At 44.1% G+C, this 13632-nt stretch overlaps 1 protein-coding gene across 1 annotated transcript in view; it reads left to right on the top strand.

Moving 5' to 3' along the window:
• HBS1L (HBS1 like translational GTPase) overlaps nucleotides 1-13311 on the top strand; it is a 65675-nt gene extending 52364 nt beyond the window's left edge. Inside the window, exons 13-18 of the mRNA XM_084777569.1 lie at nucleotides 1643-1747; nucleotides 5224-5314; nucleotides 5664-5772; nucleotides 9166-9266; nucleotides 12039-12183; nucleotides 12708-13311. Of these exons, the coding sequence (XP_084633695.1) occupies nucleotides 1643-1747; nucleotides 5224-5314; nucleotides 5664-5772; nucleotides 9166-9266; nucleotides 12039-12183; nucleotides 12708-12719 (563 nt within the window). The 3' untranslated portion in view covers nucleotides 12720-13311. The remainder of the gene's footprint in view (nucleotides 1-1642; nucleotides 1748-5223; nucleotides 5315-5663; nucleotides 5773-9165; nucleotides 9267-12038; nucleotides 12184-12707) is intronic.
• Nucleotides 13312-13632: the final 321 nt, after the last annotated feature.

Below are 13632 nucleotides of genomic sequence, written 5' to 3'. Positions count from 1 at the left end.
CCTAAACTTTATCTTCCTGACCTTAAACAAATCGGTTAACTCACCCTTTCTTAACATCCACAGTAAGGGGCTGGCAACATGGCTCACCAGATAAAGCACTTGCCGCCAGCTTGACAGCCTGAGTTCAGTCTCCTGGTCCCACATGGCAGAGGGAGAGAATCAACTTTGGGAGCTTTTCTTCTGACCTTTACATGCTTGCACTATGGTGACTGAACACATGCACAAAGACACTAAATAAACATAATCTTAAAATGATAATTAGATATGTATGTATGTATGTATACACGTGTGTGTACCTTGAGATCCTGGTTGGCACTGTGTCTACCTGTTTCTATGCTTCCCTTCCTTCCTTGCCTGTTTCCTAGCAATCTGTGTCCTACCCTTAGGACGTAGTATCACAAAGTAGGAAATGTAATATGAACAGTCAGAACCATTAGCTATGATTAAAAACAAGCAAGTAAACCAGTGATTAAGATACCAGGAAACCCTGCTTCCTAGAGCTGAGGAAGACAAAGGTGTCTGCTCAGTACCTAAGAGTGCCTAACATAGAAGTAGGTAGAAGACCCTGCCTAGAGAACCTCAGAGGGATGGAAGAATAGGACGTGAAGTGTTGATAGTCTGGAATAATTGAAAAAGATGTCAGCTCTCTCCTAAGTATGCCAGGCTACCCACCCAGGCACCCCTGTAGTCCTGACCCCCAGCCCTGCTCTGTCTTTCAGCCTTACAGTGCTTTCTCTGCCTCCCTTCTGACTGATGCTTGCTGACCTCCTGCCCTCTCTCTGGGCAGCTTCCCGGCTTCTGCCTTCGCCTGTTCCCCTCAGCGTGTGCTCTGGTTCTGACTCCTGCTGCCTGTAAATTTGCATTCTTTTTGATGATGGTGGTTGTCATATCCACCATGAGACTCTGCTCCCTGCTTTTCTGTGACCCACTTTCTCCTGCCGCCTCATTTTGTGGTGTGTCTCCTGGGTGTGTGGGCTTCGTTTTCAGAACATGAAACAGCGCTCTCCTGCCTCATTTTCTCTTATCCTGCATGCTTTTCATGAACTAGTGTCTGTACGCTCCCCTACTGCCCACGTCTTGATGTTTCCCAGCTGTCCCCTCTGCCTCAGAATATGGCGATAGGTTGCCCGTCAGAATCTCATAGACAATGAAGTTAGCCAAGGCTGTGAGCATCTTACTCTTTTGTTTTCTCTCTCTCGTCCTCCCTCACACAGAGCCTTGCCACAAGAGTGCCACTGTGGATTCTTAGGTGAACATTTTTTTTTCTGTTTATTTTAAATCACATTTGTGGCCCTTGAGTGCACTTGCCTTCGTCTTTCTCTTTACTGGTATAAGCTTCTGACAGAAAATGTCCTCTGTTTCTCTGACCACAAAGCTTAGTAGAATGCCTAGTGTGTGTTAGCTGCTCAGCAAATATCTGGAAAGGAATGAACCTTCACTGCATAAAATAAATCTGAATAATTTTATTTGTAAGAAAAACTGGAATGTGAAGTGCCATATTTGGTAGAGGTATTAACATTTCTTACATGACCATTGCTTGGTGTTCATTTGACCCCTGGCCTTTTGGAGGCAGTAAGTATCGCGGTGTTGAGCATCCGATAGCAGCCCTATATGTTTCATGTGATGTTGGTGTGTTTTGCAGATCAAGGATCGGGCTTTTGTGTGACTGGTAAAATTGAAGCTGGTTATATCCAGACTGGTGATCGATTGTTAGCGATGCCGCCCAATGAAACGTGCACTGCAAAAGGTACTGGCCCGTGTGCAGCGTGCTGTCGCCAGCAGGCCTTGGGACAGCGCGTTTCTCTGTCAGTAGTCGAGTGATAACTCCTCTTACTGAAATTGTAACTAACTGTCAAAATGATACTAACTGTTGAACACTGCAGTGTAAAAACATTAAACGATTTTTCTCTTGTTGGGGCACGTGTCTGTGTGTACATGCAGCACTCTCGCCCTGGCAGCGTTCTGTTTGGGGCTCTGATTCATCAAATCGGGTTTAAGGCTGAGCCAGCCATATATGTGCCAGACAGATACTTAACAATTATTATTTATAGAAGGAATTAAAGAATCCAGCCCAATAATAGCTAGTCAGTGTCAGGCGGCTTGTCATGTGGAATCTGTATTTCAGAATCAACAGCTTTGGTCATGTTTCTACCTACACATGACACCTTTGATTATCTCTCTCTCTCTCTGTGTTGAGGTATATGTGTAAGGCAATCGTAGGAAGACCTAAGCAAGAAGCCAACACAGGGAAACTAATGCTGAGGAGAAATAACAGTGATTTCATCTGCCCCACCACTGCTTTCCAGGGAGTGCTGTGGTGATGGTTGATAACTCCTTCCGGCTCAGGCTCACTCTTTAAAAGTTCTCAATTCTACTTAACCTTAATCTGACTTCTAGCTAATTCTGTGACTTCTGTGTAAAACGGAAGCTGTTTTGTGATAGAACTTATAACTAATGTAAGCTGAACTGTGACCTATTAGAAATGTTGAATCTTCAGTATACTCCTCTGCTGCTCTGTAGTTTAGTTTGTGTTCATGTTGTACTTGACAAGTTTATAAATGTGAATGGACATTTTTAAAAGTTAAATTTTAAGGCTCTCCTGCCACTCACTGCTCCTCCCTTCCTAACTCCAGTCACTTGGGTGCTGAGGACTGAGTCTAGGAGCCTGTTAGGGAGAAGCACCACTGAGCCACGCCCAGCCCTGGTGTTTGGATAGGCAGTCTTACCATAGAGCTCAGGAGAGCTTTGAACTCAGTCTGTAGCCCAGGCTAGCCTTAAGTCTGTGGTACTCCTGCCATAGCCTCTCCAGTGCTGAGATTCTGTGCGTGAGCCACCACAGGCATTTTAAGAAATTGGTAAATATCTGTTGAGGTGATATACTCAACCTATATTTAAAGATTATATGGGAATTCTGTTTCCATTTGATCCTTTCTTCTTGCCTGCCAGAGACCATGGCATTTCTATTTAGATGAAAAATGATGTGTATTTTAAGATCCATTTCCATAGCTCTGTTGTTTGCAAGGGCAGCTGTCTGCTTCTGCTTTGAAAGTGACTAAGACCTAAGGCACTGGGTGCAGAGCTGGCTCAGCCGCTAGAGTCTTACGGTGCCAGCAGGGAGAGTAGCGCCCAGCCCCCAGAACTCACATAAGCGCTCACAGCTCTGGAGAAGCAAGCAAGCAGGTCTCTGGGTTTCTCTGGCAACTAAACCAGCCTGCTTGGCAAAATGAGATGGTTGGTGCCTGAGGCCCAACACCTGACTGACCTCTGTCCTCCACGTGCATGTGCTTACACATGTACACACACACATATGGATACTTACACACATATACACACACACACAGCACTCAGTCATGTACACACACATACATATACTCTCACACACATGCAAACTGAAACACTCTGGAAATCAGTCAGCAGCTGTGAGTTAAGAATGTGATCCTAAAATCACTGTAATATAGGCCTTCACACTGCATCCCTGGATGGCCTTTGAAAGCCCACGTTCCGTACTGCCATCTGCCTGCTCTTCTCCTTATGGAGGTAAGCATTCCCTCTAGTGGGCAGTTGTTCAAGAAGCTGCTGTGCTGCAGGAGAGACTCCAACTCCGACCCACGGCATATGCTCTTTGCTGTAAATACTCGAGGTACACCTGTGACACTCCCTGTTAACCCCACGAACGGAGACTTGGCTGCCATCAAGTACCAGTCCAAGTCAGCCTTCATTCACTTCAGTGACATCACACTTAAGGGTCATGGCTCATGCGTAGAGTCCTAGCATTTGGGAGGTGGAGAAGGGCCGAGGAGTGCACTCTGGGCCCACTGTAGATGACATTGTGAGTTACTTGGTGGCCAGGCAGCTTGGGATGTCTACAAAAACTAAAACTCAAATGGCAAAACTTATCAAGTGTCTAGAGTGTTAAAGGAAGAAAGTAAAAGAAAGCTCCTTTTTGTAATGACTGGCCAAGGAGAAAGCTTATGGAAAATAAATATGCAATACTAACATGGTGAGAGAAAAAAGCAATACAAATATTTTAGAAAAATCTGTCAATAAATATGAAAAGCCCTAAGGCAATCTCTAGTGTATTAAATTAACTACTTTATATTTTTCAAGTCCCTATTTCCTAGTAAATACAGATACAACCATTTTCAGTTACATTTGAAAATTAAATAATTTAAATTAGTTGATATTTCACTGATATTTAGTTAATTTTGTATTTACATTAGTAAATTTTTGAAGCCAAGAATATTGTCCTAAAAGAGCATATCACACAGGGAACATGTATGGTGTTATAAGGAAATGAGGGGCATGTGATTTATTAAAAACATGTCAGCCTAGAACAGTTCTCCACAGCTGGCCTGCGTACCATCTTCCTCAGAAGCCCAGCTTCCAGTGGAAATTAAGTGAACTGTAAACCTAACGCATCAAGGGAAACAGCATAGGCTTTGTTTCAAGGCTATGGAACAAGGATGCTAAGTACTGCCCTGAGGAATTGCTCCTCGGGACTGTCTTGAAGGGAGTAGGAATGTGGTGATGTCCGACATTATTTTTAAGTTAAGTTGTATTGCTGTTTCCTTCCTCTCTCTCTCCTGTGATGAGTTGTGGTGTGTAGACTCTCTGGGAAGTAGGAATAGTGCAGGGCTAATCGAGTGACCCTGAGGCTCATGACAGAGCACTGCTGCGCCACAGCACACACGCCCCAGAACGTGGGCTTCGTTCCCGACATTCTCTGATTGAAGACGAAGCTTGTCCATGTGAGAGTACACTTGTAGAATCCTAGAACCCAGGAGTTAAAGGCGGGAGAATCTGAGTTCACGGCCAGCCTAGGCTATGCATTGGGCGGATGGAAGGGCAGGAGAGCTCAAGAGAATAAAATACTGCCAGCCACCCTTGCCAGTCCTGTCAGTTAGGAATAATTTAATAATTATTAATTATTCAGAGTATTTAACTGTGCCTGTGCCCATTAAGCTAATAGGTGTGTTTAAATGAAGGCTGCTGAGATCTGTGGCTTCATCATGTAAATGAGTTTTAAATATTTGGTTAAATGAGAAGAAACCGGCTCCTGTGGGCAAATGGCAGCACAGTGTCAAGTCTGAGGAACCAGGCTTCCTCGACGCCAGTCAGACTGAGAACAATGCGTACAGGGGTGAAGGGCACCCCACCAAGTGATGCTGTTGTGCTCTGTGCAGAGGTGTTTCACTGCAGGCTTTGGTTTTTACTCATTTCCAGGAATCACTCTGCATGATGAACCTGTCGATTGGGCAGCGGCGGGCGATCACGTTAGTCTCACTTTGGTTGGCATGGATATCATCAAGATCAAGTGAGTAAGAAAGCGAGTTTTAACAGCCCTTGTGCCAGGTGAGGGACATTGGAGTGCATGAGTTTTGCAATCCACTAGGTCAATTTAGCCAGGATTTTATTTGGCCAAGTACAATTTTAGCAAATGCCATCTAAGATGGGAGTTAATTCATGTTGGCACACAAATCCAGTGTGTACTTGGGAGGAAAGCTGTACCACGGGGGAGCTCAGGGGCAGTTAGAAAACATGCTTAGTTAGTTAACTGTTTATTTCTTTATAAGTGCTCTTCTTCATGCTCACTCATCCATTCTCTCTCCTCTCTCTCTTTCTGTCTCTCTGTCTCTCTCTCCCCATGCCCTCTGTTTTTATAGTGTTGGCTGCATATTTTGTGGCCCCAAAGAACCTATCAGAGCTTGCACTCGCTTCAGAGCCCGGATCCTCATCTTCAGTATTGAAGTTCCCATCACTAAAGGATTTCCTGTAAGTCTCCAGTGTTCTGTATTTGCTTCTGTGAACTCAGGGGAGTCCTCAGTTGCCCTAAATGAATGGCTTTCCTAATTCAGAAAACTTAGTGAAGATCTGAAAGAAATTATTTTTGTTCCTTACTTTGATTCTTTAAAAAAATATGTATTTCATTATTTATTTTCTGTGTGTGGGTGCGTGTCCACAGAGGCCAGAAGGACAGAGATTCCCCGTCACTGGTGTTACAGGCAGTTGTGGGAATCGAACCTAGGTCTTCTGGAAGAGCAGCCAGTGCTTTTAACCCTTGAGGCACCACTCTAGCCTTTATTTTAATTCTTAAGTCTAAGATCTTTTTTCAAGAGAAGGTATTTCATAATCAGTTGATTCAAACTGATGGTATATAGTTTTTCTGGGGGAAATGATAGACTTTTTACTGGGTGATAAAGCTTCCCTAGTGTTTTAATTTGAGTGCTTCTGTTTTGTTTAATACACATATTTTCAGTATTGCTGGTTATAAAAGTGGTAGATTAGTCTAAAAGGTTAGAAAGCCACACAAATACAGAAAATAAGAATATTCAGTGATTGCATAACCTTCTGTTTTGACCTCAGCATGTTTCATGTTAACATGCTGTCCTCCCTGTATGTGTGCAGACACACTCACATGCTGTCCTCCTGGCATGTGTGTGTACACGCTTACATGCTGTCCTTCCAGCATGTGTGTGCACACTCTTACACACTGTCCTCCGGGCATGTGTGCGTACACGCTCACACGCTGTTCTCCCGGCATGTATGCACACACGCTCATGCTGTCCTCCCAGCATGTATGCACACACAGTCACACACTGTCCTCCCAGCATGTATGCACACACGCTCACACGCTGTCCTACTGGCATGTATGCACACACAGTCACACACTGTCCAACCGGCATGTATGCACACATGCTCACACGCTGTCCAACCGGCATGTATGCACACATGCTCACACGCTGTCCTACTGGCATGTATGCGCACATGCTCACATGCTGTCCTCTCAGCATGTGTGCGCACACGCTCACATGCTGTCATCCTGGTGTGTGTGCACACAAGATTTCAGGTTTATTCTGGGCTCTGTCGTCTGTTGGCGAGCTCTGACTACTGCAGCCACTTATGACCCCTGCATGATGCAGCTGCATCCATGTGGGTGAGGAGTTTGTCATAGTGCCCCTTCTTCCAGAAGGAAGTCACTTGTGAATTCTGAATGTCATGTGTAATTTTCCTCTCATAGACCTGAGGCCACACTCATGTGGTTCCCTGCACTTGTAACTCCTCAGTCAGGCAGTTCCTTCCCCATCAGATCATGTGGTACAGGTGCTCTGTGAGTCACTTTCACCATGCAGGGTTCTTGTTTGTATAAATTCAGAAAAGCTGTTACTTTACATAAATATGCAGTGTTTGTGTCAAATACCATCTTATCCTAATCTAGAGCGATATGCATCCAGAAGTTACAAATCACATGGATTTTTACCTTTTATTTTGATTCTTGACCCTGGGAACCTTTTCAGGAGAAGAAGTGAAATAACTCAGGATGGTAATTAATCTCTCAACTCTTTAAAGTCTTTAATGGTGTTTGAGGAGCCAGGAAGGAATTTACTTTACGTAGGACGTTCAGACCCATATGCTTATAGACCTATGAGATAATCTTATGCTTTGCTTACGGCTCTTATTTCTATATACACGTAGTCAGTGTGTTTTTAAATATTTAAATACTTTAATAGTCATATTGTACTTTTACTCACCTTTTAAAAAGTATTTCACAAAAGAGTTGTTATAAAGTATTTTATCAACTAACCGTTAGGATTCATGTGTCAATCAGCAAGTAGGTTCTAGGTAACTGCTTGTGAATAAATGAAAGGGATTCCTAGAAAGCGAGGGTGCTGTAGCTGTGATTACATACACAGTATTTACCAACGGAGAGCACTCAGAACAGCAACATTCATTTCAAATAGTAGTACCATCTTCCTGTCTGTAGTAGTTTCTTAAAAATTAGCATGAGCTGGGAGCTGTCAACTGCTTTAAGAGACTGTACCGCAAGCGTCCCAGCCTTCCTGACGCTGCAACCCGTCACTGCAGTTCCTCGTGCTGTCTGACCACCATCACGAAACTGTAAATTTGCTACTGTTATGAATCGTAATGTAAAGATCTGATACTGACCCCAGCAAAAGGTCATTGCACCCCCAAGGAGTCGAGACCCACAGGCTGAGACCCACTGCTCTACGGCCTATCAGGGTAACATTTGAGTGGGAAATGTGGTCATATCTAGTTGCTGTGGTAGAAAAAAATTAAGAAAGTCCTTTTTTTTTTTTTTTTTAAAGAAAGTCCTCTTAAGCAATTAAGTTTTTCTAGTGAGTGTGTAGTTCTGCAAGGACACTTGTATGTATAAATATCTAATTGTGATGATGAGACATGCACATCTTAAGAGGAAATCATAAGACAGATTAAGTTTTAATTTGTGTTTTATTTTACTGTAGTTACTACATCTAAGGAAATTTACATTAAGTATATAATTCAGTGTACTCTCTGTACTGTATGACCATCGCTGCTGCCCATGTCAAGCGTGTTCTCACCCCAGGCTAAAGCCCTGCAGCCGTGTCATTCTGAGTGTAGTCAACAGTAGATCCTATTCAGCGGCTGCCCTCTCTCACTGAGGTGTCTGCAGTGTAATTTTGTAATTTGTAATTTTGGAGAAATCCAGTTTCTTTTTTAGTCTGTGCCTCTGGTGTCATGTCCATGCGCTCAGTGTCAGAGCTAACAACGTAATGGGACACTGGATACTTGGTTCTCACGATCACAAATGAAGCCAAGTGTGATCCTGACGCCCTCTGACCAGTGTATTCAGAATTCAGAAATGAAAGGATTTTGTTAGAAAGCTGAGTGCGTGCATGCTGTCTAAAACTCCTAAAAGGAAGAGACGGCATCCAACATCAGATCTGAAACAGACTGTTTCTGCGCCATAGCTGGTTAATGTCAGTAGCACATGAAACGCATGAAACTTAGTTGCTTAAATAGGTTTATAACAGATTTTGGAGAAACACTTTTGAGTTTTTAGGTTTGGGGGTGGGGTTGAGAATTGTGAGGAGACTCTGGACCTGTGTTGGCGTTGCCCATATTTATAGACGAAGTAGAGACAGACACCTGTGAGATTGTCACTAGGTTGATAGGAGCCGTTAAGCCAGGACCCAGCTTCTCCTCACTGTCACTGTGGAGCACGGTGCACTTTCCTCACTGTGTGGGACTGAGAGAGGCCTGCTGGAGCATCAGTAGGAAGTGACTGCGCCATGGTGGTTGATGAGCATGGTTTATCATGTGCCACAAGCAAAGGCTGGGACTGTGTAGTAGTAGTGCTTTGTATTACATTTTGTCTGTTTGTCTTAGGTGCTGTTACACTACCAAACTGTCAGTGAGCCTGCTGTTATTAAACGACTGATTAGCGTCCTAAACAAAAGTACTGGAGAAGTCACAAAGAAGAAGCCCAAGTGAGTGTTCTAATGCAGAAATCGTAGACACTAACAGTTTAAGCAAATTCCTTACAGCGAAGAAGCTCATGTGTGTACTGGGGTAAGTGGGATCCAGTTTGCTTTTTCTACTAATCACTTTTTAGTGGCTAGATTAAAAAATATAGATAAATAAACATTTAAGGGTTGGAGTGATGGCTCAGTTGGTAATGTGTGTGCCTGCTATGCAAGGATGAGGACCTGAGTCAGATCTTCCAAGCCCGTGTAAGGAAGCAAGCTGTTGTGTACCCATTTGTAATAGCAACACACAGGAGGAGGCAGAGCCAGGTGCACCCACGTTCACTGGGCTACCAGCCTGGCTCAGTTGGCAAGTTCACTGAGAGACCTTGTCAGAGAGCAAGGTGGACAGTGCCTGAGGAGTGGACAGAGTCTGAGGAGAGGACAGAGTCTGAGGAGTGGACAGAGTCTGAAGAGAGGACAGAGTCTGAGGAGTGGACAGAGTCTGAGGAGTGGACAGAGTCTGAGGAGTGGACAGAGTCTGAGGAGTGGACAGTGTCTGAGGAGTGGACAGAGTCTGAGGAGTGGACAGTGTCTGAGGAGTGGACAGAGTCTGAGGAGTGGACAGAGTCTGAGGAGTGGACAGAGTCTGAGGAGTGGACAGAGTCTGAGGAGTGGACAGAGTCTGAGGAGTGGACAGTGCCTGAGGAGTGGACAGGACAGAGTCTGAGGAATGGACAGAGTCTGAGGAGAGGACAGAGTCTGAGGAGTGGACAGAGTCTGAGGAGTGGACAGAGTCTGAGGAGTGGACAGAGTCTGAGGAGTGGACAGTGCCTGAGGAGTGGACAGTGCCTGAGGAGTGGACAGAGTCTGAGGAGTGGACAGAGTCTGAGGAGTGGACAGAGTCTGAAGAGAGGACAGAGTCTGAGGAGTGGACAGAGTCTGAGGAGTGGACAGAGTCTGAGGAGTGGACAGAGTCTGAGGAGTGGACAGAGTCTGAGGAGTGGACAGTGCCTGAGGAGTGGACAGGACAGAGTCTGAGGAATGGACAGAGTCTGAGGAATGGACAGAGTCTGAGGAGTGGGCAGAGTCTAAGGAGTGGACAGAGGCTGAGGAGTGGACAGAGGCTGAGGAGTGGATAGTTGTTCTTTCTGAGAAACTGAGCATCTGTCTATAGAATAAAGTAATGCAGGTGCATATTGCAGAACACAGACTCTTACTGGTACAAGCCAAGGCCGTCCCATGTCCCAGGTGGGTTTGGCTGCCTGTACTGTGAGGTCTCCGTCATTGGAGCCCTGTTGGGAATCCTACCCCAAAACCCCTTTTTTTCTCACCTTCTGCATCTGGGTAAGGGCTGACTGCCAGTGAAGAGAGTCTGTACTTGAAAGGCAGACTGCTCCTCAGGGGAGAAGGGCTGTGCTGCCTCTCTCTTGACTGAGTCCTGAGAGTCTCACATCAGTGCTTGCTGTGATGCCCTGGGAAACACCACAGGTCTATACAAATGGCATTTCTAAGGTCTGTGTTTCCTAGGCTCTGCCATGAGTGCTGTCCCTGGACTTACTGCCTCAGTACTTATACGGAGCTTACAAGCGATATGGTGCTTACAAGTGGCAGACACAGGATTTTTAACTGGCTCAGTGACTTACATAAATGTTCTTCTCTGTGGGGTTGTTTGTGTCTGGCTTGCATGACCCAGACAATTATTTAGAGGACTTTTCAATTGAAATTGTCTCCTGTATCTAATGTTGAGTTTTCTCTCCCTGTGCATGCTATAGAAGCCTAGTACAATAAACCTAGCATGTGTGAAGTCTAGTGCAATACACCTAGCACATGTGAAGTCTAGTGCAATATACCTAGCACATGTGAAGTCTAGTGCAATACACCTAGCACGTGTGAAGTCTAGTGTAATATACCTAGCACATGTGAAGTCTAGTGCAATACACCTAGCACATGTGAAGTCTAGTGTAATACACCTAGCACATGTGAAGTCTAGTGTAATACACCTAGCACATGTGAAGTCTAGTGTAATACACCTAGCACGTGTGAAGTCTAGTGCAATACACCTAGCACGTGTGAAGTCTAATGCAATACACCTAGCACGTGTGAAGTCTAGTGCAATACACCTAGCACATGTGAAGTCTAGTGCAATACACCTAGCACATGTGAAATCTAGTGCAATACACCTAGCACGTGTGAAGTCTAGTGCAATATACCTAGCACATGTGAAGTCTAGTGCAATACACCTAGCACATGTGAAATCTAGTGCAATACACCTAGCACGTGTGAAGTCTAGTGCAATACACCTAGCACATGTGAAGTCTAGTGTAATACACCTAGCACATGTGAAGTCTAGTGCAATACACCTAGCACATGTGAAGTCTAGTGTAATACACCTAGCACGTGTGAAATCTAGTGCAATACACCTAGCACGTGTGACGTCCAAGGTGAATCCTCAGAACTGCAAAGTAAATAAACACATTTAAAAGAAGGTGAAGAGTTAGTGTCCTGGCAGTGTTAAGCTTTATCACTCGCTTTGTTAGATAACAAACCTCTTCTTTTCCTCAGGGATGGTAAGGAAGCGTCAGTCAGGATGGGTGTTTGAGCATTATGGACAGGACACAGGGTGCTAGAGGGACACAGCTGTGCTTGACTTCAGAGGCACAGGCTTACACTTAAAGTGTGCACACATGAGCGTGTTCTCCTGGGTTTGAAGACTGAGCTGGTTTGCTGCTTGGGTGTGACCCCCTCACCTCTCGGGAGCTCATCTGTTTCTTCTTTTCCTTCCATTCCTAACAGGCTGCTGACCAAGGGCCAGAATGCGCTGGTAGAGCTGCAGACACAGAGGCCGGTGGCTCTGGAGCTCTACAAGGACTTCAAGGAGCTGGGGAGGTTCATGCTGCGGTACGGTGGCTCCACAATAGCTGCTGGCGTTGTCACTGAGGTAACCGGCTGTCGCTGAGCCTTGTCTGTCTCTCCTTTCACAGGTGGGCCTGAGGTGCTATAGCTCATGGGAGTGCACAATACTGGCACAAGAAATTAAATAGTTTTTAAAGGAGAAAAGGAGAAAAGTAGCTTGTAGTCAAATGAATTAGGAGTCCTAATTTTGTTTGGTAGAAAAATTCATGTTACCTATCTTTAAATTGCTAGCTTTCAGTGTATTTAAAATAATTCATCCAAAAAATTTAATTAATGTAGTTCTAAACATTTTCTGAAACACACACATCTTTTGTATATGACAGAGTATGATGACATTTTGGCAAAATAGCCGGAACTGAACCAAGTAATCCCATTAGTTTGAATTTTCTTCTACATTCTCATGACTAATATCCAATATTTTATTGTAAGAAAACAAAATATGTAGGGAACTGGCAAAGGAAAAAAATGCGTTCCACCATCACTCATTTTCGTCATTGTTCTTGTAAAGTGTTTCAGATGATAGTGACATCTTTTTTTTTTCTTTTGCAGATAAAAGAATGATGATGGGTCCAGTTTTCACCGTGTGTCCAACTGCAGTGAGATAGTGACAGAAACATGGGGTTGAAATGTTTGTAGATGAGAGAAACTAAAGCTATAATTAGCTGCCGGGAAGTATTAATAATCACTCCTGCAAAATTCCAAGTTGCCAAGAAAGGCCAACATGGAACTTCCATTTCAAAAGCAGACTCTCCCTTTGTGGCGGTGGTAAATGCGTCTGCGTCCCCTGATTCGTGGGAAGCACGGGAAGACGTGTACATCATCATGAAATGGACTCAGCTTCTAGCCAAACCAAAAAACCATTTTCTCTTTTTCCATTCTCCTGTTCTGTGCATGTTTTAAGGAAGGTTGTCTTAATGGGGTTGTGACATAGTCAGTCTTTGACCTGGTGCTTTTTTTAGTTACACTAAGAAAAGATTTACTGACAGTAACAGTAAAGCTATTTTGTGGAAAATGAAAACATCCCTCACGTTCAACAAATCTACCTGACGAATTGTGGTGTGAAGAGACTGAGAGCTGTTCTTAGGCCACTAAGATGTTATTTAAGTTGAAAAGCCAGCTAATAAAATGCCTTAGTTTGAATGTACTGCAAAAACCGTGTCTTATCCCTTGAACATTTATGAGGGACTCTACCCATCACCAGATGAGACTTGGGCACAGTGTGGCGTCTTTTCACCCAGGGGTTTTCTAACTAACATGATTTGTTGCTTTTTATGCTAATGGTGAATCAAGTTTATCCTTAGCCACTTCTGACCATACCTTGGGTTTTCATTCTTTTGGAATTATTTACCATATCTGGGTCAAGACTCAGTTGTTCTTCAAAGTTTCAACAACAAACTTGAAAGTTTATTGATGGATTTGATTTGTTGGACCATCTTCATTTGGTTGCTAGGTTTCCAAATTTAATACCTCCTCT

This window comes from Acomys minous (genome assembly GCF_964271855.1).
Source record: "Acomys minous genome assembly, chromosome: 3".
Lineage (NCBI taxonomy): Eukaryota > Metazoa > Chordata > Mammalia > Rodentia > Muridae > Acomys > Acomys minous.
This window is presented reverse-complemented; position numbering and strand designations above follow the sequence as displayed.